Source organism: Pan troglodytes, chromosome 7, assembly GCF_028858775.2.
Source record: "Pan troglodytes isolate AG18354 chromosome 7, NHGRI_mPanTro3-v2.0_pri, whole genome shotgun sequence".
Classification (NCBI taxonomy): domain Eukaryota; kingdom Metazoa; phylum Chordata; class Mammalia; order Primates; family Hominidae; genus Pan; species Pan troglodytes.
The window spans coordinates 39,125,056-39,150,391 of NC_072405.2; the positions used below are offsets into that span (position 1 = coordinate 39,125,056).

General features: G+C 44.1%; 1 protein-coding gene across 7 annotated transcripts in view; it reads left to right on the top strand.

Moving 5' to 3' along the window:
* UBXN8 (UBX domain protein 8) overlaps nt 1-25,336 on the top strand; it is a 38,952-nt gene that overhangs the window by 6,378 nt on the left and 7,238 nt on the right. For 3 of the 7 annotated variants that reach the window (XM_054656626.2, XM_054656625.2, XM_009455151.3), the window contains 5 exons: nt 9,932-10,066; nt 17,009-17,131; nt 18,638-18,708; nt 20,287-20,409; nt 22,392-22,514. In XM_054656626.2, coding sequence (XP_054512601.2) covers nt 9,934-10,066; nt 17,009-17,131; nt 18,638-18,708; nt 20,287-20,409; nt 22,392-22,514 — 573 coding nt within the window. In that variant the 5' untranslated portion in view covers nt 9,932-9,933. Of the gene's footprint in view, nt 1-9,313; nt 10,067-17,008; nt 17,132-18,637; nt 18,709-20,286; nt 20,410-22,391; nt 22,515-25,336 lie in introns of all 7 variants that reach the window. The other 4 variants (XM_063816994.1, XM_016959312.4, XM_063816997.1 and 1 more) reach the window with 4 other exon arrangements.

Consider the following 25,336-nt stretch of genomic DNA (forward strand, 5'->3'; position numbering starts at 1 on the left):
AAAGGTGGTGATGGTACTTCTATAAACAATTTGAGAAATTTATGCAGGAAATAGTGATACAGAAATAACTTTGCAAATACAGGTTGCTCAATAAAATTTTTCATGTTCCACGTATGAAGATAATTGCAGTCACTTAGGATAAAAATAACACAAGGAAAGGAATAATTGAACATTACTCAGTTACCCAATATCAGTGTTTAATATTGAGATGAAAGATAAACACTGAAGAGGCAGAGAACAATAACTATAACTAAACATGGAATTAACAAAAAGCAAGTTATACAGTAAAGGGAAAGAAATTTTCAGAGGGACATAGCAAGTCTGCCTTGTTGAGAAAACTGGATACATCCTCAGAAGATAACATCTAAAGGGAAATCACACATGCACTGAGGATCTCTTTCACGCTTTTGATCTCGTTTCAGTAACATATCTTGAAAGATCATGGGGGAGATCATAAAAAGTTTTGGAAATAACACTACTACTCCTATTCTGAATATAAATATGTGGTATTGTTTCTGTAACTGTTTATTTTTATTTTTACTTTTTATTTTTTTGAGACGGAGTTTCGCTCTTATCTCCTAGGCTGGAGCGCAATGGCACAATCTCGGCTCACTTCAACCTTGCCTCCTGGGTTCAAGCGATTCCCCTGCCTCAGCCTCCTGAGTAGCTGGGATATCAGGCACCCACCACCACGCCCAGATACTTTTTGTATTTTTAGTAGAGACAGGGTTTTACCATGTTGGCCAGGCTAGTCTCAAACTCCTGACCTCAGGTGATCCACTCGCCTTGGCCTCTCAAAGTGTTGGGATTACAAGCATGAGCCACTGCACCCAGCCCTCTTGTGTATTTTTAAATTGTATTTTGCAATATTTAAGATAAACAAAGTACCTGTATAAAGAATAATATAATGGCACATCCACACCTCTTAGCTTAAGAAATGTAGTACTACCACACTGTCTAGTTCTACATAGCTATCCCAGTTGCACCCTTCTCCCTCCCCCAAGAGGTAATCAATGTCTTAAATGTGGTGTTTATCATTTCCTTCATTTATCTGTTCTTGGGAATAATGTTCATCATCAAAAAATAAATATTCATATAAGGGATTAATGTTCTTTTTGTTTAATTTTCATATATTTAGAAAAATAAGAAAAAAATCATAATTTCACCAGTCTAGCATAACCATTTTTCCTTGTTGACATATTTAAAGTTTTATCTGTGGATTCCATCAACTCTGTCATTTCTGGGTCTGTTTCTGTTGATTGATTTTTTTTTTCTCCTGCTTGTGTTACCTTCTGCTTTTTGGCATGATGGTGCAGTTCCAGTCCAAAGGCAGTCTGTTGGGAAATCACTCTTACTCAGGGGAGCTGGTCTTTTCTTTCTATTCAGGCCTTTAGCTGACTGGATGAGGCCCACACTCATAATGGAGGGCAATCTGCTTACTCAGAGTTCAGTGATTTAAATGTTAATTTCATCCAAAAACACCCTCCCAGCTGACATATAAAACTAGTCATCACACACTAGTGTACAGACTCCATGGTGTGCAAGAATCTTGTCTTATTTGTGGCTATATCTCCAGCATCTGTAACAGCACCTGGGGTGTGGTAGGTGCATCATATTTATTGTTCATTGGATGAATCAAGTCTATGTGATTTTGGTGCCTAGTCTGAGCCCAGAAGGTCAAGGCTGCAGTAAGCCGTGATCTCACCACTGCACTCCAGCCTAAGCAACAGAGCGAGACCCTGTCTCAAACAAACAAAAAAATTAGGTATGGTAGTGCACACCTGTGGTCCCAGCTACTCAGGCGGCTGAGGTGGGAGGATCACGTGGGCCTGGGAGGTGGAGGCTGCAGTGAGCCGTGATTGTACAACTACACTGCAGCCTGGGCAACACTATTGGACCCTGTTAAAACAACAACAACCAACACACACACGTAGCCATCTTATTTTTTAGGGGGGAAAAAGAGACTACTAAAAGAGCAATTTCATAAGCCTAAATGTAAAAGCTAAAATACAAAGCTTTTAGAAGAAAATATAGAGGCCGGGCACGGTGGCTCATGCCTGTTATCTCAGCACTTTGGGACGCCAAGGTGGGCAGATTGCTTAAGCTCAGGAGTTGAAGACCAGCCTGAGCAATATGGTGAAACCCTGTGTCTATTTAAAAAAAAAAAAAATAGAATCTCTCGACTTCAAGAAAAGCAAAGGTTTCTTAGGACACAGCAATAATCATAAAATAAAACTTAGATAAATTGTCATCAAAATTAAAAACTTCTCATCAAAAAGTCAGTAACAGCTGGGTGCAATGACACATTCCTGTAGTGCCAGCTACTCAGGAGGCTGAGGCAGGATTGCTTGAGCCCAGGAGTTTGAGACCAGCCTGGGCAACAGAGCAATCAAGACTCTGTCTTTTAAAAAAAAAAAAAAAAAAAAAAAGGCCGTGTGCGGTGGCTCACGCCTGTAATCCCAGCACTCGGGAGGCCGAGGCGGGCGGATCACAAGGTTAGGAGCTCGAGACCATCCTGGCTAACATGGTGAAACCCCTGTCTCTACTAAAAATACAAAAAAAAATTAGCCGGCATGGTGGCAGGCGCCTGTAGTCCCAGCTACTCGGGAGGCTAAGGCAGGAGAATGGCCTGAATCTGGGAGGCGGAGCTTGCAGTGAGCCGAGATCGTGCCACTGCACTCCAGCCTGGGCGACAGCCTCCGTCTCAAAAAAAAAAAAAAAAAAAAGGCACGGTGGCTCACACCTGTACTCCCAGCACTTTGGGAGGCTCAGGTGGGTGGATCACCTGAGGTCAGGATTTGAAACCAGCCTGACCAACATGGTGAAACCTCGTATCTACTAAAAATACAAAAAATTAGCCGGGCGTGGTGGCGGGCGCCTGTAATCCCAGCTACACGGGAGGCTGAGGCAGGAGAATCGCTTGAACCTGGGAGACAGGGGTTACAGTGAGCTGAGATTGTGCCATTGCACTCCAGCCTGGGCAACAAGAGTGAAACTCCATCTCAAAAAAGGCTTTTTTGTTGTTGTTGCTGCTGTATGATTCATGTATATAATATTCTTGAAATGACAGAATTAAAGAGATGGATTTTAACTCAATTATACCTCACTTAAGATGGAGGGGGGAAAAAGGAGATGGAGACCAGACGAGTGGTTTCATGGGGGTTGATGGTGGTGAGGGTAGAAAGTGAGGTGGTTTGGCTGTAGAAGGGTAGCATGAGGAATTCCTGTGATGGAACTACTCTATATCTTGACTGTAGTGCTCAGAGGAATTGACACAGGTGATAATATTGCATAGAACTAAATCACACATGGCTGGGTACGGTGGCTCACGCCTGTAATCCCAGCACTTTGGGAGGCCAAGGCGGGCGGATCACGATGTCAGGAGATCAAGACCATCCTGGCTAACACGGTGAAACCCCATCTCTACTAAAAATACAAAAAATTAGCCGGGCGTGGTGGCGGGCGCCTGTAGTCCCAGCTACTCGGGAGGCTGAGGAAGGAGAACGGCGTGAACCTGGGAGGTGGAGTTTGCAGTAAGCTGAGATTGTGCCACTGCACTCCAGCCTGGGTGATAGAGCGAGACCCTGTCTCAAAAAATAAAAATAAAATAAAATAAAAAAACTAAATCACACACACAAATGAGTATCTGTAACTGGTAAAATCTGAATGAAGTCACTGGATTGTGTCAATATATATTTCCTGTTTATGGTATTATACTGTCCTTATGCACAATTTTAACATCGGGGGAAATGGTAAAGGATTTATGCAATCGCCATGACCTCTTATAACAACATGTGAATTTATAATTATCTCATAAAATGTTTAAAAAAGCATACAGTGTGAACAAAGCCTTATCCAAAGAGTACATTTTGTATAATTTACAGAAGTCCTAGAAGAGGCAAAATTAACCTATGGTGGAAAAAAATCAGAGCAATGCTTGCTCTCTGTGCAATGCTTTTTGTTTTTTTGTTTTGAGACATGGTCTCTCTCTGTCGCCCAGGCTGGAGTGCAGTGTCACAAACACAGCTTACTGCAGCCTCCACCTCCTGGGCTCAAGTGATCCTCCTGCCTCAGCCTCTGGAGTAGCTGTGACCACAGGTGCATGCCACCACACCCAGCTAATTTAAAAATGTGTTTTTTTGTAGAGATGGGGTCTCACCATGTTGTCCAGGCTGGTCTCAAACTCCTAGGCACCTCAGCCTCCCAAAGTGCTGGGATTACAGGCATGAGCCGCCACGGTCAGTCAATGCTTTGTATCTTGCTTGGGATTTAGGTTGCACTGGGTATGCATACATTGGAACTCAAGGAATGGTATGCTCATGATGTGTCCATTTCATTGTGTTTAATGATATGCATGATGAAGTATGTATATCATATGAAGTATGTGAAGGAAACCAGAAGGTGCCACCCCAAAATATGCCTCTTTGAGATAAAAATTATTTTTTGGCCAAAGGCAATTAAGGAGCAGAAAACAGGCCAGGCGCAGTGGCTCACACCTGTAATCCCGGCACTTTGGGAGGCCGAGGCGGGTGGATCATGAGGTCAAGAGATTGAGACCATCCTGGCCAACATGGTGAAACCCTCTACTAAAAATACAAAAATTAGCTGGGCGTGGTGGCATGTGCCTGTAATCCCAGCTACTTGGGAGGCTGAGGCAGGAGAATTGCTTGAACCCGAGAGGCAGAGGCTGCAGTGAGCCGAGATGGTGCCACTGCACTCCAGTCTGGCCACACAGCGAGACTCCGTCTCAAAAAAAAAAAAAAAAAAAAAAAAAAAGCAGAAAACAGAGAAAAAGCTCTCCCTATCCTCTCACTTTTCTGCCTAAAGACAGGACATACATTCTCCTTTACTGGAGGCAGCTCAAGACTCTTAACAGCCCAAAGTGGCACCAGAGGAATCTACAGACAAAACTTATCCCATTAGTTTCCTTGCATATACAGTAGTTGCCTTCCCACAGCCTCCCACCTTCTGAAGCCTAAAACAACCTTCCTTTGCCGTCATTTCCCCCCAAATTCACTGTTCTTTGTTAAACTCTGATAAGACAGAATTCTAAGCCATTGCTTTCAGTTACTTTTCACTGAGATTTCTCCTGTCTAATGCACACAGTATGCATTAATAAACTTGTTTTCTTCTTGTTAATCTGTCTTTTATTATATGAGTCCCAGCTAAGACCTAAGATGGGGAGAGGTGATCTTTAGCCTCTTCTATGTATATACTTGTGACATAGTTAATGATATACATGTTGAAGTATTTCAGGGAAAGTCTGCTAATGTTTGCAACTTTGAAAGGCATCAAAAACTAAGATTGATGAAAGGATGGAGGGATTGATAGGTATGTTATCAAATAAAGAGAATAAAATGTGAGTAAAAATAGTTTCCACTGTTGGTCTGAAAATTTTTATAATAAAATACTGAAAAAAATAATTGATTTTTTTTTTTTTTGAGACGGAGTCTCGCTCTGTTGCCCAGGCTGGAGTGCAGTGGCGCGATCTTGGCTCACTGCAAGCTCCACCTCCTGGGTTCATGCCATTCTCCTGCCTCAGCCTCCCAAGTAGCTGGGACTACAGGCGCCCGCCACCTTGCCTGGCTAATTTTTTGTGTTTTTAGTAGAGACAGGGTTTCACTGTGTTAGCCAGGATGGTCTCGATCTCCTGACCTCGTGATCCACCCCCATCGGCCTCCCAAAGTGCTGGGATTACAGGAGTGAGCCACTGCACCCGGCCAATAATTGATTTTTTAAATGCAAAAATTATATAATAGTTGGGTGTGGTGATGCACACGTGTACTCCCAGCTACTCTGGAGGCTAAGGTGGGAGGATTGCTTGAGCCCAGGAGTTTAAGGCCAGCCTGGGGAACATGGTAAGACCTTCACCTCTCTAAAAAAAACTAAAAATTGTGATCTGAGAGACTAAAATAGACAACTATTTACCCCTTTATCAACTAAGATGGACCCTAAGGTTAAGGAGACAAAAAGTCAGCTACTTTTTGAGGGTTTAGGGCACAGCTGGCATGGCAATTTTCTAAATTCCTACAAGGAAAAAAACACATATGGTCAGGTGCTGTGGTTCATGCCTGTAATTCCAACACTTTGGGAGGCCAACGCTAGAGAATCACTTGAGACCAGGAGTTCAAGATCAGCCTGAACAATATAGTAAGACCCCATCTCCTGGAAAAAAAAAAAAGAAAGAAAAGAAAAAAAAAAAATTAACCAGTCATGGTGGCATGTGTTTGTAGTCCCAGCTACTCAGGAGGATGAGGTGAGATGATCGCTTGAGCCCAGGGGTTCCAGGCTGCAGTGAGCTACGCTTGTGCCACTGCACTCCAGCCTGGGTGACAAGAGTGAGACCCTTTTGGTGAGAATGGAGACACCAGTAACTTACAGCTTAACAATCACCAGTGAGAACTAAGAGCTCTAAATCAACCTGATTTTACTGTTCCAGGAATTCTTACTCACGAAGATAGGCTATAGATCAATCCATACCTTCATTCTGAGCTTTAGGAACTTCCCATTTTTCTGGTCTCTAAGTTGCTCATCGGGCTGCAAAGCTTCCTTCTCAGGCACTGAGAAGCTGAGCTGATCATTGAATTGGGCAAATCACCTTCCTTGTCAAAAAAGAGGTAAAATCTAACTTCAATTTCTTCACCTTGTTGGGTGTACCGTCTCAAACTATTCTACCATGAACTATGTCCAATCCCAGTGAAATCCCCATATTGAAAAGACCACCTTAAACCACTCTAACTAGACTATAGAACCCTATAAAAATCACCCTCTGTAAGGCCGAGGCTGGCAGATTGCTCGAGCCCAGGAGTTCAAGACCAGCCTGAGCAACATGGTGAAACCCTGTCTATAGAAAAAATAAAAAAGTTAGCCAGGCATGGTGACATGTGCCTGCAGTCCCAGCTACTCTGGAGGCTGAGGCAGGAGGACTGCTTGACCCTGAGAGGTCAAGGCTACAGTGGGCTGTGATTGTGCCACTGAACTCCAGCCTGTGTGACAGAGTGAGACCCTGTCTTATAAATAAATAAAAATCACCCTTGACGTCCCCTCTGAGACACGACTAAGATTATGTCAAAGCAATGTTCTTTTTTTTTTTTTGAAACTGAGTCTCTATTGCCCAGGCTGGAGTACAGTGGCATGATCTCACTGCAACCTCTACCTCCTGGGTTCAAGCGATTCTGGTACCTCAGCCTCCCGAGGAGCTGTTACTACAGGTGTGAGCCACCATGCCAGGCTAATTTTTGTATTTTTCGTAGAGACAGGGTTTCACCATGTTGGCCAGGATGGTCACAAACTTGACCTCCGGTGATCCACCCACCTCGGCTTCCCAAAGTGCTGGGATTACAGGCGTGAGTCACCGCGTCCGGCCACAATGTTCTTTTCTAATGCTGTAAGAAACTCAAATTTACTTAGTGACAGGTTATTCTGGTGGTCTTTGGTGGGGAGAGCTAGCAGTTGCAGTGAAGAGAGTTCACAAACAACAAAGTTTGGGAAATGCTGGCTTCCCATATGTTAAGACAAGGTAAATTTGGAATGGTTAGGAACTGCCTTTTGTAGTCCAGAGAGAGATTCAATGGCGCCATCAACAGATTAAATTAGGTAATATGGAAGACCAGAGAGGAAGAAAAAAATACAGGAGGTAGGTGGTTAAGAACTGTAGAACTTCCTTTCCTGTCTTCCTCCTTATGCATGATGAACACGAGATACAGACTGTAGAACTTTCTTTCCTGTCTTCCTCCTTATGCATGATGAACACAAGATACAGACAACTATGGGAACATCTGAACTAGTCAATATAATTAATTATTTTATGGTATGTCATGCTGTAATTTATATTACCTCACCCTTACTGATCTTCAGATTGTGCCCTAATATTTTGCACCTTTGCTTGGAGGATAAAGTTCTTAGCCTATATACAAAGGAAAGCCTCTGCGGCCCTAGCAACAATCTACCTCTAAAAGCCTTCATTCAGCTTTATTTTATTTTTAGAGACAGGGTCTCACTATATCGTCCAGGCTGGAGTGCACTGGCATGATCTCAGCTCACTGCAGACTTGACCTCCTGGGCTCAAGTGATTCTCCCACCTCAGCCTCTTGAGTAGCTGGGACCACAGTCTACGCCATCACGTGCAGCTAATTTTTTTTTTAGACAGGTTTAGCTATGTTGCCCAGAGGAGTCTCGAACTCCTGAGCTGAAGCAATCTGCCTCCCTCGGCCTCCCAAAGTGCTGAGAATACAGGAGTAAGCTACTGCGCCCGGCCTCAAGCTCTAAACTGCAGCAATAATCACTGGTAGTTCCTTTGCACTCAGGTTCCTAAACTTGAAATCCCACCCTTCCCGGGCATCCTTGCCGATTCCTAATCTTTGAACACAACGCAGGCGTGACTTCCTTTTGGAAAGCCTTCTGCAAGCCTTCCGGGTATGGTTCTGCAACACCCTATGTTGCAGATATCTCTATCATAGCACTCAGGCACTGCATTGTGTTTATTTGCTTACAGGCTATCTTTCCCAGTTTTTTTTTTTTTTTCTTCTCCATAGAACCACAAAGTCGGATAAACTGAGTTTCTTGAGGACAAATTCAGTAACTTGTAAATATTTGAATCTCCAAGAGTTGTAGAGTACCAAACTGTGGAGCTCAATAAATTTCAGATGAACTAAACTGAATAGTCAGGTGGGATGCTAGATGGATGGGTCAGGAAAAAGAATTTTCTTTTTTCTCGCAAAGTGTTGGGATTACAGGCGTGAGCCACCGCGCTTAGCCAGGAAATATAATTTCTTTCTTTTTTTTTTTGAGACGGGGTCTCATTCTGTCGCCCAGGCTGGAGTGCAGTGGTGCAAACTCGGCTCAACCTCCGCATGCGGGTTCAAGCAATTCTCCTGCCTCAGCCTCCCGAATAGCTGGAATTACAGGCGACTGCCACCACACCCGGCTAATTTTTGTATTTTTAGTAGAGACGGGGTTTCACCATATTTGCCAGGCTGGTCTCGAACTCCTGACCTTGTGATCCGCCCGCCTCGGCCTCCCGAAGTGCTGAGATTACAGGCGTGAGCCACCGCGCCTGGCCAGGAAAGATAATTTCCAAGTACGAAATGTTGTAGATTGGGAGGACCTCAGTAGCTTGGGAGAAGTGCACAGTGGTGAGTTATAGGATGGCAATGAGGTCATGGAACTATGAAATCAAGGTTAATAACGCGTGCAGGCAAAACTGAAAAGGGGCGGAACAAGGGGTGGCGGGTCTCCAGGACCTGGCATTAGGACGTGCGTGTTAGGGGGCAGGTATTTGGAGCCAGGCCCCACTTTCGAGTTCTTTCCGCAGGAACCAGAGACTGCGGACGGGGCCAGGAACCAGGAACCGTTAGGGAGATAAGGAAGGTGTTATAGCCCACATTCATCCTGTACGGCCACAAGGCCGGGGGGCCCAGGCTGCCTCCTCACAGCATCAGCTTTTTCTTCGGCTTCATTTCCCTCTGGAAAACGCTTTCTCACAGACGCTGCAAAGACCGAAGGGGCAGCCCCTGCCCTGCTACCCTCCAGGGAGCCACCGCTCTAGAGCCCAGGCTCCTCTGGACATCATGTGACTTGGGGGACGACTTGCCTTTCTTCTGAAACACGGCTACAGACTATAACTTAAAAACACGGGGCTTAGCTCCCCCTCAATAACGACACGGCCGTCAGTATTTACCACGTTATTGACCCTCTCCCAGCCGGCCCGCGGCAAGAAGAGTTCCACTTCCTTCCCGGAAAACGCGGCCGGAAGGGGCGGGCTTTCCGCCTGCACCAGGCGCTTCCGCCACCATGGCTTCACGTGGGGTTGTTGGCATTTTCTTCCTCTCTGCTGTCCCCCTTGTGTGTCTGGAGCTCCGACGTGGGATCCCGGATATAGGTAAGTGTTGACTTTTTCCCTTCGACAGTCACAGCTGGGTAATTTTCACAGGAATGTTGCATAGAACGACCGCCTCTTCGGCTGCGTCGCTTCGGAGCAGCTTTGACTACAACTCCCAGACTGCATCGCCCCTGCCCCCCCCCACTTCCGGAGCTGACTTCACTTCGAGGAACCTTTTCCCTCCAGGTGTGATGGTTTTACGTGTAAGAGGGTAGAGGCAAAGAGCACAGGGGCAATCATAGACAGTGCTTTCGCATCCTGGCGAACACTCAAAAGGAAATAAACAGGTTGATAAGATGAAGGCCTTGTGAGAATTTAGGCTGAGAAGTTTTTTGTTTTGTTTTTAGAGACAGGGTCTCACTATGTTGCCCAGGCTGGTCTCGAACTCCTGGGTTCAAGAGATCCTCCTGCCTCGGCCTCTCAAAGTGCTGGGATTACAGGCCTGCGCCACTGCGCCCGGCCTTAGGTTTAAATAAGGGGCCACGCCCGTGAAAAGCCAGTGGGGGCAGGGAAGGGATGGGGAAGGGGAGGAATATTTTAGGCAAAAAGATTGTGACATGTTGGAGGAAAAGGTGAAGGCCATTGTGGCTGAATCAAGGAGAGTTGGGAGGAGGAGGAGGAGGAATTGGCTCAGTATAATGACGTTTATTGAACACCTAGTATAAGCCAAACACCAGGTGCTGGTTATTATCTCATTTAATCTGCACTGCAATCAGAGGAGGGTAGGCACTATTATAATCCCCATTTTACAGTTGAGGGAACTAAAATTTAGGGAGGTTAAGTGACTTCCGTAAGTTTTAAAAAGGTCACTCGATTCTGTATGGAGAATGCTTTGGACAGAAGCTATGGTGGAAGCAGTGAGGCACATCAGGCTTTGGAAGTTGACAAGTGGTAATGATGGCCTGGACTAGAACAATAACAGGAGATGAAATGTAGACAGATTTGGGATATTGACGGAGTAGGATCAACCAACAGGCTTTGTTTATGGGTTGATGTTTGGGGCAAGGGAAAGGAAGGATTCAAGGACGACTGCCTCATGGGGGACTGAGCAAACCTAGGTATTTGGTAGTGCTACTGGTAAAGGGAAAATGGAAAGAAAAACTGTGGAGATGCTGAGAATCATGCGTTGATTTTTGGACATTTCAGTGATCAGTTTACATGTCTGTCTCCCTTTTTAAGGTCAATTCTAAAGTTAGAGACCATAATGAAACTTGGCTTTGTGTACTCCCTCTCTTTCTCCACGTTTTCTCCCTGCTCACAAGGAGTCAGATGCCTAGAAATGTTGCGTGCAATAAGAAATGAAAATAAAATGCTTTAAAAAAATGTACAAAGACTGTCCTGAAGCTTCTCACTCACTCAAGCTGTGTTGGAATATAGCAAGACCTTTATCCAAAGGATCAGAAATGTTGAATTCACACTCACCATTTCCGCAATTCACCTGTTCCCTTGTCTTTTCAACATCCACCCCTACTCTGCTCATTTATTATTTTTTGAGACAAGGTCTTGCTCAGTCACCCAGGCTGCAGTGCAGTGGCACGGTCATGGCTTACTGTAGCCTGGACTTCCCGGCTCAAGTGATCCTCCCACCTCAGCCTTCTGAGTATCTAGGAATACAGGGGCCACACCACCATGCCGTGCTAATTTTTTGTATTTTTTTGCAGAGATGTGGTTTTGCCATGTTGCCCAGGCTGGTCTGGAACTCCTAGGCTCAAGCAATCCGCCCACTTCGGCCACCCAGAGTGCTGGGATTATAGGTGTGAGCCACTGTGCCCAGCCAGAAATATGCTTCTTGAAGGCAGAGACCAAATGGAATTTGTTTTTGTATTCCCAGCACTTACCAGTGTCTAGTTTAATAGAACTAGGGACAAGGGTTCTATAAATTGCACCTGGGCTCCTGGCAGCATCTTTATCTAGTTCTTGAAATTTTCATGGAATTAGCTTCTTTCTCAGAATTCTGAACGAATGATTGTTTCCTTTGGATTGTTTCCCCTTTTCAGTTTTCTTTTTTTAATATATATTTTTTCCTTTTTTTTTCCTGCTACCTTTGGATTCTTGATAGTGAGCTTCCAATAATGATTTCTTAACAGTATTTAAGTCTGTTTTATACATCATACTTTATACCAGCAGCAGGGCTGGTTATGCCTATACTAATATTCAGACATATATTGAAAAACTAGCCTTGTCTTTTTCTACTGTGTAAAAACCTTTATTGTCAATACATTTTACTTGTACTTAAGCTAGATTTTTTTTTCTTTTTTTTTTTTTGAGACGGAGTCTCACTCTGTCACCCAGGCTGGAGTGCAGTGGTGCAGTCTCAGCTCACTGCAACTTCCGCCTTCTGGGTTCCAGCGATTCTCCTGCCTTAGCCTCCTGAGTAGCTGGGACTACAGGCATGCGCCACCAAGCCTGACTAATTTTTTTGTATTTTTAGTAGAGGCGGGGTTTCGGTATGTTGTGCCAGGTTGGTCTCCAACTCCTGACCTTGTGATCCACCCGCCTCGGCCTCCCAAAGTGCTGGGATTACAGGCGTGAGCCACCGCGCCCTGACTAAGCTAAATATTTTAAGGCCAGTTCCTCACGTTGAAGTACACTGCTTATGGGGTCTATAGTTTAAGTACACAAAAAAATCCCAGCACTCTGGGAGGCCGAGGCAGGCGAGTCATGAGGTCAAGAAATCGAGACCATCCTGGCCAACATGGTGAAACGCTGTCTCTACTAAAAATACGAAAATTAGCGGAGCATGGTGGCGCACGCCTGTAGTCCCAGCTGCTTGGGAGGCTGAGGCAGGAGAATCGCTGGAACCCAGGAGGCGGAGGTTGCAGTGAGCCGAGATCACACCACTGCACTCCAGCCTGGCAACAGAGTGAGATTCCATCTCAAAACAAAAACAAAAACGAAAAAACCTTAAAATTTTTTTTCTTTAAAAGTATACACACAAATGTAGTTCTTTCATATTCTCATGTGATGTTTGCAAATTGCTTGTTAGAACGAACAGCAGTAGTATGGAACATAAATCCCACACCTCAGTGGTGTTTTTTTTTTTTTTTTTTTTTTTTGAGACAGAGTCTTACTCTGTTGCCCACGCAGGAGTGCAGTGGCACAATCTCTGCTCACTGCAACCTCCGCCTCCCAGGTCCAAGCCATTATCCTGCCTCAGCCTCCCAACTAGCTGGGATTACTGGTGTGCACCACTGTGCCTGGCTAATGTTTGTATTTTTAGTAGAGACGGGGTTTCACCATGTTGCCCAGGCTGGTTACAAACTCCTGAGTTCAAGTGATCCACCCACCTCAGCCTCTCTAAAGTGCTGGGATTATAGACGTGAGCCACTGCGCCTGGCCTCAATGGTTTCTTTACATACCAATACTCTAGATATTAAACTACTTTTGTATTGGCCAGAGATAAAATAGATTAAATTATGTGTTGTATTGAATAACACCTGAATCAACAGTTAATACTGGCAAGTTGGAGGAGCCGTGATTTTTTTTTTTAAAGTCATACTTCTTCTCTAAGCAACTTTAAATTGCTAGGGTTTTTAAAGAATATTGGGCCAAGCAAGGTGGCTCATGCCTGTAATCCCAGCACTTTGGGAGGCCAAGTTTTCTTTTTTTAATATATATTTTTTCCTTTTTTTTTTTTTTTTGCTACCTTTGGATTCTTGATAGTGAGCTTCCAATAATTATTTCTTAACAGCATTTAAGTCTGATTTACACATCATACTTTCTACCAGCAGCAGGGCTGGTTATGCCTGTACTAATATTCAGACATATATTGAAAAACTAGCCTTGTCTTTTTCTACTGTGTAAAAACCTTTATTGTCAATACATTTTACTTGTACTTAAGTTAAATTTTTTTTCTTTTTTTTTTTTGAGACGGAGTCTCACTCTGTCACCCAGGCTGGAGCGCAGTGGTGCAGTCTCAGCTCACTGCAACTTCCGCCTTCTGGGTTCAAGTGATTCTCCTGCCTCAGCCTCCTGAGTAGCTGGGACTACAGGCATGAACCACCATGCCCAAGAAAGGAGGATCATTTGGAAAAAAATATATATATTATCTGATGGCCCACATCTGTGGTCCCAGCTACTTGGGAGGCTGACATGGAACGACTGCTTGAGCCCTGGAGGTCGTGGCTGCAGTGAGCTGTTATCAAGTGCTGCACTCCAGCCTGGGCAAGAGAGTGAGAGGCCATCTGAAAGAAAAAAAAAAAAAGGCAAGAATATACATCTATCTGTTTTCAGTTTAAAATAAAACATTTAAGTCTATATATGTTTTTTTCTTTTTTTTTTGAGACAGAGTTTCACTCTGTCGCCCAGGCTAGAGTGCAATGGCATGATCTCTGCTCACTGCATCCTCTACCTCCTGGGTTCAAGTGATTCTCCTGCCTCAGCCTCCCAAGTGTCTGGTATTACAGGCACCCACCATCATGCCTGGCTAATTTTTGTATTTTGGTAGAGATGGAGGTTTCACCATGTTGGCCAGGTTGGTCTTAAAGTTCTGACCTCAGGTGATCCACCTGCCTTGGCCTCCCAAAGTGCTGGGATTACAGGCATGAGCCATCTCGCCCGGCCTATATATATGTTTTTCTGATTCCTTCTTTAAGTTTTAGTTAATTGACTAATTACCAGCCTTGATCACGTTGGATTCCTCTGTATCTCTGCCATTTATCTTTTGAAAATTAAAAACACAAAACAAGAGTAAAAATTCCAAGAGGATGGAAATCATTTTTAACCCAGCTTTGTTTCCTGTCCCTCAACATTTGCCAAATTGTATTATGCAAAGTAGGTAGTTAGATTTCTGCTCAAATAATTTTCACTTTGGTTCTTAATATAACACCAAATACTGGCTGGGTGCGGTGGCTCATGCCTGTAATCCCAGCACTTTGGGAGGCTGAGGCCAGCGGATCACCTGAGGTCAGGAGTTCGAGACCAGCCTGTCCAACGTGGTGAAACCCCATCTCTACTGAAAATACAAAACTAGCCAGGCATGGTGGTGCATGCCTGTAGTCCCAGCTACCCAGGAGGCTGAGGCAGGAGAATAGCTGGAACCCAGGAGGCAGAGGTTGCAGTGAGCCAAGATTGCGCCACTGCACTCCAGCCTGAGCAACAGAGTGAGGCTCCGTCTAAAAAAAAAATAAAAAATACAATAAAATAAATAAATAAATAGACCAAATACTATATTTTTACTTTTTCCTCCGCAAGTATGTAAATCGTAATTTTACTTACAAGTGACTAAATGTCAAGAAATAAAGAAGCACACAGTTGCACAATTTGTGAGAAATAAGAATTTGGTGTTTCAGTGAGATTATCATAGAACTAGAATTTGACACGATATTTTCTTTTTTTCTTTTTTTTTTTTTTTTGAGACAGAGTCTCTCTCTGTCGCCCAGGCTGGAGTGCCATGGCACGATCTTGGCTCACTGCAAGCTCTGCCTCACAGGTTCATGACATTTTCCTGCCTCAGCCTCCCAAGTAGCTGGGACTACAGGTACCCGCCACCGCGCCCAGCTAATTTTTTGTATTTTTATTAGAGACAGGGTTTCACCGTGATAGCCAGGATGGTCTGGATCTCCTGACCTCTGATCTGCCTGCCTCGGCCTCCCAAAGTGCTGGGATTACAGGTGTGAGCCACCACACCTGACCAACATGATGATATTTTCAGTTTTATTTCTAGTTATGTAATTTTCTCTATATGGGAAACTACAACTTATACATTACTGATATTCATAATATAGTGTAGCTGATCGCTCTAATTGTAACTGTATTCCCAAGATAGTGTTTATTCTAGAATTATGCTCTGTACATTTGTTCTGGAAATGACAACCGTCATGAGTTTTTTAATGCCCAAAGGAGAATACAGTAAACCCTCTGTATCCCTGAGTTCCACATTGAGCATTTAAGCACCTGTGGATTGAGACTATTCAGAAAGAGCTGGGTGCGGTGGCTCACACCTACAATCCCAGGACCTTGGGAGGCCGAGGCGAGCAAATTGCCTGTGTTCAGGAGCTCAAGACCAGCCTGGACAACATGGCGAGACCCCATCTCTACAAAAAATACAGAAATTAGCCGGGTGTGGTGGTACGTGCCTGTAGTCCCAGCTACTTGGGGGCACTAAGGCAGGAGGCTCGCTTGAGCCCCAGGAGGTTGAGGCTGCAGTGAGCCGTGGTCACCATTGCACTCCAGCAGCCTGGGTGGCAGAGCAAGACCAAGAAGAGCAACACCCTGTCGGCCGGGCGCGGTGGCTCACACCTGTAATCCCAGAACTTTGGCAGGCTGAGGCGGGCGGATCATGAGGTCAGGAGATCGGGACCATCCTGGCTAACATGGTGAAACCCCGTCTCTACTAAAAAATACAAAAAATTAGCCAGGCGTGGTGGCAGGCACCTGTAGTCCCAGCTACTCGGGAGGCTGAAGCAGGAGAATGGCATGAACCTGGGAGGCAGAGCTTGCAGTGAGCCGAGATCATGCCACTGCACTCCAGCCTGGGCAACAGAGCGAGACTCTGTCTCAAAAAAAAAAAAAAAAAGAAGAGCAACACCCTGTCTCTTAAAAAAAGAAGGAAAAAAAAAAAAGAAAATATTCAGAAAAAAAATGGATAAATGGATGTTTGTCTGTCTGTCCCGAACATCTACAGGCTTTTTTCCCCGTCGTTAGTCCATAAACAATAAAGTATAGCAACTATTTATAGAGCCTTTACATTGTATTGGGTAGTATATGAGTCATCTATAGATGATTTAAAGTATGTGGGAGCATAGACTGTATGCAAACACTGTGCCATTTTATATCAGGGACTTGAGCATCCGTGGATTTTGGTATACTCAGGAGTCCTGGAACCAATACCCCATGAATACTGAGGGATGACTATATATGAACAAAATCATAAGACAGTTGTATAACTTCTACTATACTTTTCCAGTACAAATAATCTTCTAATGTGTTATAATTTATTAGGAGTATCAAGAAAAATGTTTTGGGTTGGGCATGTTGGCTCATGCCTATAATCCTAGCACTTTGGGAGGCCAAGGCAGGAGGATCACGTGAGCTCAGGAGTTCGAGACCAGCCTAGTCAACATAGTGAGACCTCATCTCTTAAAAAAAAAGTTTTGAATTTTAATTTTAGTTTTTTTCCTTTATCAGGAATCAAGGATTTTCTTTTGCTTTGTGGCCGGATTTTGCTACTGCTTGCTCTTCTTACTTTAATTATTTCTGTGACTACCTCATGGCTTAACTCATTTAAATCTCCCCAAGTTTATCTGAAGGGTAAGTTTATTATTTATTCTACCCTTTTATACCATTCTACTCAAATTTATTTATTCTAGAACTTTGCACAGTAAGAGCCATTTTACTATTAATTTGTGATGTGTAGTTTCAGGGAGAGTAATCAGTACAACTTTAGTCATGATTTTTTGTGTTTGTTTTTAAACATTAGTGATGATTGTTTTGCATGGACTATATCCCAACATTTTTATGAGAAATTGTACATTTTTCTTATATATGTGTTTTAAAGCTATATCATTTCTAAGTTGTTATATGGTAAATTCCCTAATTTTAAATTGTGTGTTTGTGCTGCTTAACTGCCATTTGATGCCTACAGTTTATGAGCTGTTCTACAGAGTCAATGTATCTACCATTAAACTTTTTTTTTTTTTTTTTGAGATGGAGTCTCACTCTGTCACCAGCTGGAGTGCAGTGGCGTGATCTTGGCTCACTGCAACCTCCACCTCCTGGGTTCAAGTGATTCTCCTGCCTCAGCCTCCCGATTATTTGGGACTACAGGCATGCACCACCATGCCAGCTAATTTTTGTATTTTTTGTAGAGACAGGGTTTCACCATGTTTACCAGGATGGTCTCGATCTCTTGACCTCGTGATCCGCCCACCTCGGCCTCCCGATGTGTTGGGATCACAGGCGTGAGACACCACACCCGGCCAATCTACCATTAATCTTGAAAGGCTTTTCATCCTAATGTTTTATTCCATTCTAGCAGTTTTTACTTAGGCACCTTTGTCTTTTATATGTAAATGTTTTTAATTTTAGGAAATCATGCTTGTTTTTAGTTTTTTAATTTGAGACAGAGTCCCGCTCTGTCACCCAGGCTGGAATGCAGTGGCGTGCTTGGCTCACTGCAACCTCCTCCTCCCAGGCTCAAGTGATCCTCTCGCCTCAGCTTCCCGAGTAGTTGGGACTACAGGTGTGTACCACTGCACCTGGCTAATTTTTGTAGTTTTTGTAGAGGTGGGATTTCGCCATGTTGCCCAGGCTGGTCTCTAGCTCCTGAGCTCAAGTCCTGCCTCAGTCGCCCAAAATGCTGGGATTACAGGCTTGACCCACTTCACCCAGCCTGTTTGATTTTTGATAAGCAAAAGTTTGTGAGTCCTAGAAGCCTTTTAAAATAATATTGTACTTAGCCTCAGAATAGGTGAATCTTAAAACCAAAAACTACATATTTTCTATGCTACTAGGAAGAAGCTTGTCATTAGTGAATTTGGTACATTGTGTTTTGTTTCACTGTTTATTAAAATGTAAGTAAATAAAAGGAAAGTGACCAGTATTTAATGTATAGCCCTTTCAAATTAACTGTGAACAAAACCATAATCCTAAAAGGTTATACTATTCAACCCAAACATAAATGACAATGTGATGTGTTAGGGTCTCCCCACCATAGACTTTAGATTTTTTTCTTTCTTTTGATACATTATTTGATTGGTTGTACTTCAAATAAGATACTTGGGAAGTAAAAAGCACTTTTATGTTTTGATGTCTTAGAAGAAGAAGAAAAGAACGAGAAAAGACAAAAACTTGTGAGGAAAAAACAACAAGAAGCACAAGGAGAGAAGGTAAGGCAGAATTTTTAGAGACTTTATGCGTAGAGAAATACAAAAATCTCTGAGGCAATTAAAATTAAGGGCTGTTGCTTCTGTCTTTGTGCTAAGATTTAAAAAAAATATAATGAGGTCAAATTCACGTGACATAAATTGACCATTTTATTTTACTTATTTATTTTTGAAATGGAGTCTCGCTCTGTCACCTAGGCTGGAATGCAGTGGCGAAATCTCGGCTCACTGCAATCTCCACCTCCCTGCAATCTCCGCCTCCCAGGTTCAAGTGATTCTCCTGCCTCTGCCTCCCGAGTAGCTGGGATTACAGGCGTGCACCAGCACACCCAGCTAATTTTTGTATTTTTAGTAGAGATGTTGTTTTGCTATGTTGACCAGGCTGGTCTTAAACTCCTGACCTCAGGTGATCCACCTGCCTCGGCCTCCCAAAATGCTGGGATTACAGGCATGAGCCACCATGCCCAGCCAAAACTGACCACGCTGTTCAGTGACATTTAGTACATTCACAAGGCTGTACAACTACCACCTCTGTTCCATCTTCTGTAAAGAAAACCATATACTCTTTAAACAGTCACTCCCCACTCTGCCCTCATCCCATCCTCTGAAAACCACCAATCTGCTTTCTGTTGGTATGGATTTACCTATTGTGGATGAATAATATTCCATTGAATAGATATACCACTTTTTTTTTTTTTTTTTTTTTTGAGACTGGGCCTCTCTCTGTTGCCCAGGCTGGGGTGGAGTGGTACAACCATACCTCACTGTCACCTCAAATTCCTGGGTTCATGGGATCTTCCTGCCTCAGCTTCCTGGGTAGCTGGAACTACAGGCACACACACACCACCATGCTCAGCTAATTTTTAAAAAATTTTGGGCCAGGCGTGGTGGCGCACGCCTGTAATCCCAGCACTTTGAGAGGCTGAGACGGGTGGATCATGAGGTCAAGAGATCAAGACTATCCTGGCCAACAAGGTGAAACCCCGTCTCTACTAAAAATACAAAAATTAGCTGGGCGTGGTGGCAGGCACCTGTAGTCCCAGCTACTTGGGAGACTGAGGCAGGACAATCACTTGAACCCAGGAGCCAGAGATGGCAGTGAGTGGAGACTGCACCACTGCACTCCATCCTGGGTGACAGAGTGAGACTCCATCTCAAAACAAAAACAAAAACAAAGGATGTTGGCTTCCCTCTCCAGATTTAAGATCTGAAATTCTAAAGATGGCACTTGGTTTCCCATTTGTGACAAATCCTTGGAGTTGCCATACCGGCATTCAATTTGAATCAGGATAGGAAAAGTAGATCCTCCCATTCTCTCAGGAAATGGGATTGTTCCCAGCATGAAAACCACAACCTGGTTGATACTGTCATAATCAGGCAGGTCAAAAACAAATGCCTGTCCAGCTTGCTGTCCAGCTGTCGGCACGAGCCTCCCCACAACCAAGCAGCCAAACAGGGTGGCAGTGGCTCTGTTCAGCCAGCAGGGTTCTTACTTGGTTCTTATTTACAACTTTATAGACAGTGTACATTTTTAGGAACATTAATGGATAGTAACAACACCTAATTTGTTGTTTTCAACAGGCCAGCAGATACATAGAGAATGTTTTAAAACCTCACCAGGAAATGAAATTGAGAAAACTGGAGGAGCGCTTTTATCAAATGACGGGTGAAGCCTGGAAATTAAGCAGTGGTCACAAACTTGGGGTTGGAAAATATTCTCATTTTATATTTTGAATCCTCTTACTATGTTTCCTATTACATGATTGATTTTTAATTGAAAATGATGTTAGACTGCTTTTAGGAGTTTTTATTGATAATGATTGTATATCAGTTTTTGTTCAGCATACTTGTTTATTACATGGTTAAGGGGTTGGTCCTTTTTTTTTTTTTTTTTGAGATGGAGTCTTGCTCTGTTCCCCTAGGCTGGAGTTCAGTGGCACAATCTCGACTCACTGCAAGCTCCGCCTCCCAGGTTCATGCCATTCTCCTGCCTCAGCCTCCCGAGTAGCTGGGACTACAGGTGCCCGCCACCATGCCCAGCTAATTTTTTGTATTTTTAGTAGAGATGGGGTCTCACCGTGTTAGCCAGGATGGTCTCAATCTCCTGACCTCATGATCCGCCCGCCTCAGCCTCCCAAAGTGCTGGGATTACAGGCATGAGCCACTGAGCCCAGCTGGTCTTTGTTTTTAAAAGACAGTCTCTCTCTGTTGCCCTGGCTGGGGTGCAGTGGCACGATCATAGCTCACTGCAGCCTCAAACTCCAGGGCTCAAGGGATCCTCCTGCCTCAGCTTCTTAAGTAGCCGGGACTATAGGTGCACCCTACCATGGACTGCACCTGGCTGGTTAAGTGGTTTTTGGTGCCTAAAGAGCATATAACTTGGTTCCTTAAAAAGCTGTTGTGGTGGCTAACGCCTGTAGTCCCAGCAATTTGGGAGGATGAGGCAGGCAGATTGCCTGAGACAAGGAGTTTGAGACCAGCCTGGGCAACATAGGAAGACCCTGTCTCTACAAAAAAAAATTAAAAATTAGCCAGACGTGGTAGTGTGTGGCTGTAGTCTCAGCTACTTGGGAGGTTGAGGCAGGAGGATCACTTGAGCCCAGGAGGTCAAGAGGCTGCAGTGAGCTATGACTGTACCACTGCACTCTAGGCTGGGAGACAGAGCAAGACCCTTTCTCCAGAAAAAAAAAAAAAAAAAAAGACTGACTGTGACATAAGATAGTCTTTAAAACTGTCAAATAAATTGTTATTGTCTTATATGAGGACAAGAACATTCTGATCTTTCCTCAAGTCAAGATCTCCAAGGTATTAAGCTCAGGTTATATATGTTATTATATATTATATATTCTGATTTTTAAGTCAAATTAAACTTTGGTTATGTTTTCCTTCAGCATTGAATATGAATTTTGTCAGTTTCTATAGAAGTTTACAATTTTAAATTTTCTTTTTTTTTTTTTTTTTTTGAGGCTGAGTCTCACTCTGTCACCCAAGCTGGAGTGCAGTGGCACCATCTCAGCTCAATGCAACCTCTGCCTCTCAGGTTCAAGCAATTCTTCTGCCTCAGCTAATTTTTGTTTTTGAGACAGAGTCTCTCTCCATCGCCCAGGCTGGAGTGCAGTGGTGTGATCTCAGCTTACTGCAACCTCCGCCTCCTAGGCTCAAGCGATTTTCCTGCCTCAGTCTCCCACGTAGCTGGGATTACAGGTACCTGCCACCGCGCCCAGCTAATTTTTGTATGTTTTTTTAGTAGAGATGGGGTTTCACCATGTTGGCTAGGCTGGTCTCTAACTCCTGACCTCCAGTGATCTGCCCACCTCGGCGTTCCGAAATGCTGGGATTACAGGCGTGAGCCACCATACCCGGCGAATTTTTGCATTTTTTTAGTAGAGATTGGGTTTCACTGTGTTAGCCAGGCTGGTCTTGAACTCCTGACTTCAGGTGATCTGCCCTTCTCAGTCTCCCAAAGTGCTGGGATTACAGGTGTGAGCCACAGCACCCGGCTCAAGCCTCGTGTTTTCTTGTCCACAGAGATAATGCTTTAATTTTTTGGGTCTCATAATGGCTTGCTAATATTTTTCTACTGATATGCCATCAGGGTAAAAAAAAGGAAAAAGGAAAAACAATTGTGAATAGAATAAAGTTGATAGAAAACATCTCTTTAGAAATTGTCTGTTGTGTTTGACCAGGGTGATGAAGGTACAAGTCAGACATCTTTTGAAACATCAAACAGAGAAGCAGCAAAGAGCCAGAACTTGCCTAAACCTTTAACCGAATTTCCATCTCCTGCTGAACAGCCCACATGCAAGGAGGTAAAGTACTTCATGCCTCTCATTGAATTGTGTCTGTGTGCAGTAGGAGTATTGAACTCTGGGTGAGGTGGTATACTGGGTGAAGATGAGGACTGGCCTTTCATCCAGATGGTGTCTTCCCACTGCCTTACAAAGCAATCACCCCAGAATAGGCCGGGCATGGTGGCTGACACCTCTAATCCCAACACTTTGGGAGGCCGAGGCCGATGGAGGTTGAGGCCAGGAGTTTGAGACCAGCCTGGCCAACATGGTGAAACCCTATCTCTATTTAAAAAAAAAAAAAAGAATAATTTTCCCTGTTCAATATTAATAATGTTCTGAATCCAACTTGGAAGCAATAAAGACAAATGATAATAGGTTTAGAAAATACTCAATTCTTAGCCAGGCACGGTGGCTCACGCCTGTAATCCCAGCACTTTGGGACACGAAGGCAGGCAGATCACCTGAGGTCAGGAGTTCAAGACCAGCCTGGCCAACATGGTGAAACCCCATCTCTACTAAAAATACAAAAAAATTAGCTGGGCGTGGTGGCAGGCACCTGTAATCCCAGCTACTGAGGAGGCTGAGACAGGAGAATCGCTTGAACCTGGGAGGTGGAGGTTGCAGTGAGCCAAGATTGCACCATTGCACTCCAGCCTGGACAACAGTAGTGAAACTCCATCTCAAAAAAAAACACAAAAAACAAAAAGGGCTGGGTGTGGTGGCTCATGCCTGTAATCCCAGTAGTTTGGGAGGCCGAGGTGGGTGGATCACGAGGTCATGAGTTCAAGACCAGCCTGGCTAAGATGGTAAAACCCCATCTCTACTAAAAATACAAAAATTAGCCAGGTGCAGTGGCAGGCGCCTGTAATCCCAGCTACTCAGGAGGCTGAAGCAGGAGAATCTCTTGAACCCAGCGGGGTGGAGGTTGCAGTGAGCCTAGATTGCGCCACTGCACTCCAGCCTGCGCGACAGAGTGAGACTCCGTCTCAAAAAAAAAAAAAAAAAGAATTGATATTTTTTCTTTGTTTTTTTGAGACAGAGTCTCACTCTGTCGCCCAGACTGGAGTACAGTGGTGAAATCTCAGCTCACTGCAGGCTCTGCCTCCTGGGTTCACACCATTCTCACCATTCTCCTGCCTCAGCCTCCCGAGTAGCTGGGACTACAGGCGCCCACCACCACACCCGGCTAATTTTTTTTGTATTTTTAGTAGAGACGGGGTTTCACCATGTTAGCCAGGATGGTCTCAATCTGCTGACCACGTGATCCGCCCGCCTCGGCCTCCCAAAGTGCTGGGATTACAGGCGTGAGCCACTGCGCCCAGCCGAAAATACTCAATTCTTTTTAAGGAATTTGATTATGTAAAAATGAAAAATATAATGCTTACGAAGGGAAGCATTCCTATTAACTTAAGAACATTATCAAGCCCTATCTTGTGAGTGGCTAATAGCTGTTATTAACATGAGTGTATAATTTTCCTTACTGGCCCTTCTAGGGAATAGATTAGCAATCAGTCATTTTGGATTAGTGCCCAGGTTTATTATACATGTTGTTCATTCAAATCTTCAATCCTTAACTTAATTCCAATTGGAGCTGGAAAAGATTAGAAATAAGAAATCTGTTTTTACCGGCCCTTAGGGAAAGCTGGGAGGCTGTCTATTCCCTGAAAATAGTTTCTAAGATATTGCTTCTCAATCTGAGATTTCCTGGTCCCATAGTGGAGATTGAGCAGGGGAATCAGATTATTGAACTATCACTGACCTTTGAAAAAGATCGATATGAACTAAACGGACTGATTAAAAATTTATGTTTGTGTTTTGTTAATGACACTGTCTTATGCTGATGGCAGATTTTACTTGACAGTCACATATGCTTTTGATACCAAAGGAAAACAAATGAGTTATTTAGCAAATGCAGGTAAGGTTAGATTAAATGTTATAAAATATACTCTATGGTATTAATAAAGAGTTCCTGGAGATGAAGTCATTGGTAACAAATTTTTTTTTTTTTTTTTTTTTTTTGAGACGGAGTCTTGCTTTGTCACCCAGGCTGGAGTGCAGTGGCATGATCTCGGCTCACTGCAAGCTCCTCCTCCCGGGTTCACGCCATTCTCCTGCCTCAGCCTCCTGGGTAGCTGGGACTACAGGTGCCTGCCACCACGCCCGGCTAATATTTTGTATTTTTAGTAGAGACGGGGTTCCATTGTGTTGGCCAGGATGGTCTCAATCTCCTGACCTCATGATCTGCCCGCCTCGGCCTCCCAAAGTGCTGGGATTACAGGCGTGAGCCACCACGCCCGGCCACAAATGTCTTAATGAAAGAAAATGGTCTAAATATCTGGATTATTTTATTTTTATTTTTTTGAGACAGAGCCTCACTCTGTCACCCAGGCTGGAGTGCAGTGGCACAGTCATGGCTCACTGCAATCTCTGCCTCCTGGGTTCAAGAGATTCTCATGCCTCAACCTCCTGAGTAGCAGGATTACAGGTGTGCGCCACCACACCTAGCTCATTTTTGTATTTTTAGTAGAGATGGGGTATCACCATGTTGGCCAGGCTGGTCTCAAACTCCTGACCTCAGGTGATCTGCCTGCCTCAGCCCCCGAAAGTTCTGGGATTACAGGCGTGAGCCACTGCACCCAGCCCAATATCTGGATTCTTAATAGATTAATGGAAATAGAGAAACATGAGTAAATGACAAAAGCAACCAAAGTGAATGGTTTCTGGCAGTCACCTGGGAGTGTGAGTGACAAAAAGTTCATATTCATGTTAAAATATGTATATGGGCCAGGTGCGGTGGCTCACGCCTGTAATCCCAGCACTTTGGGAGGCTGAGGCAGGCG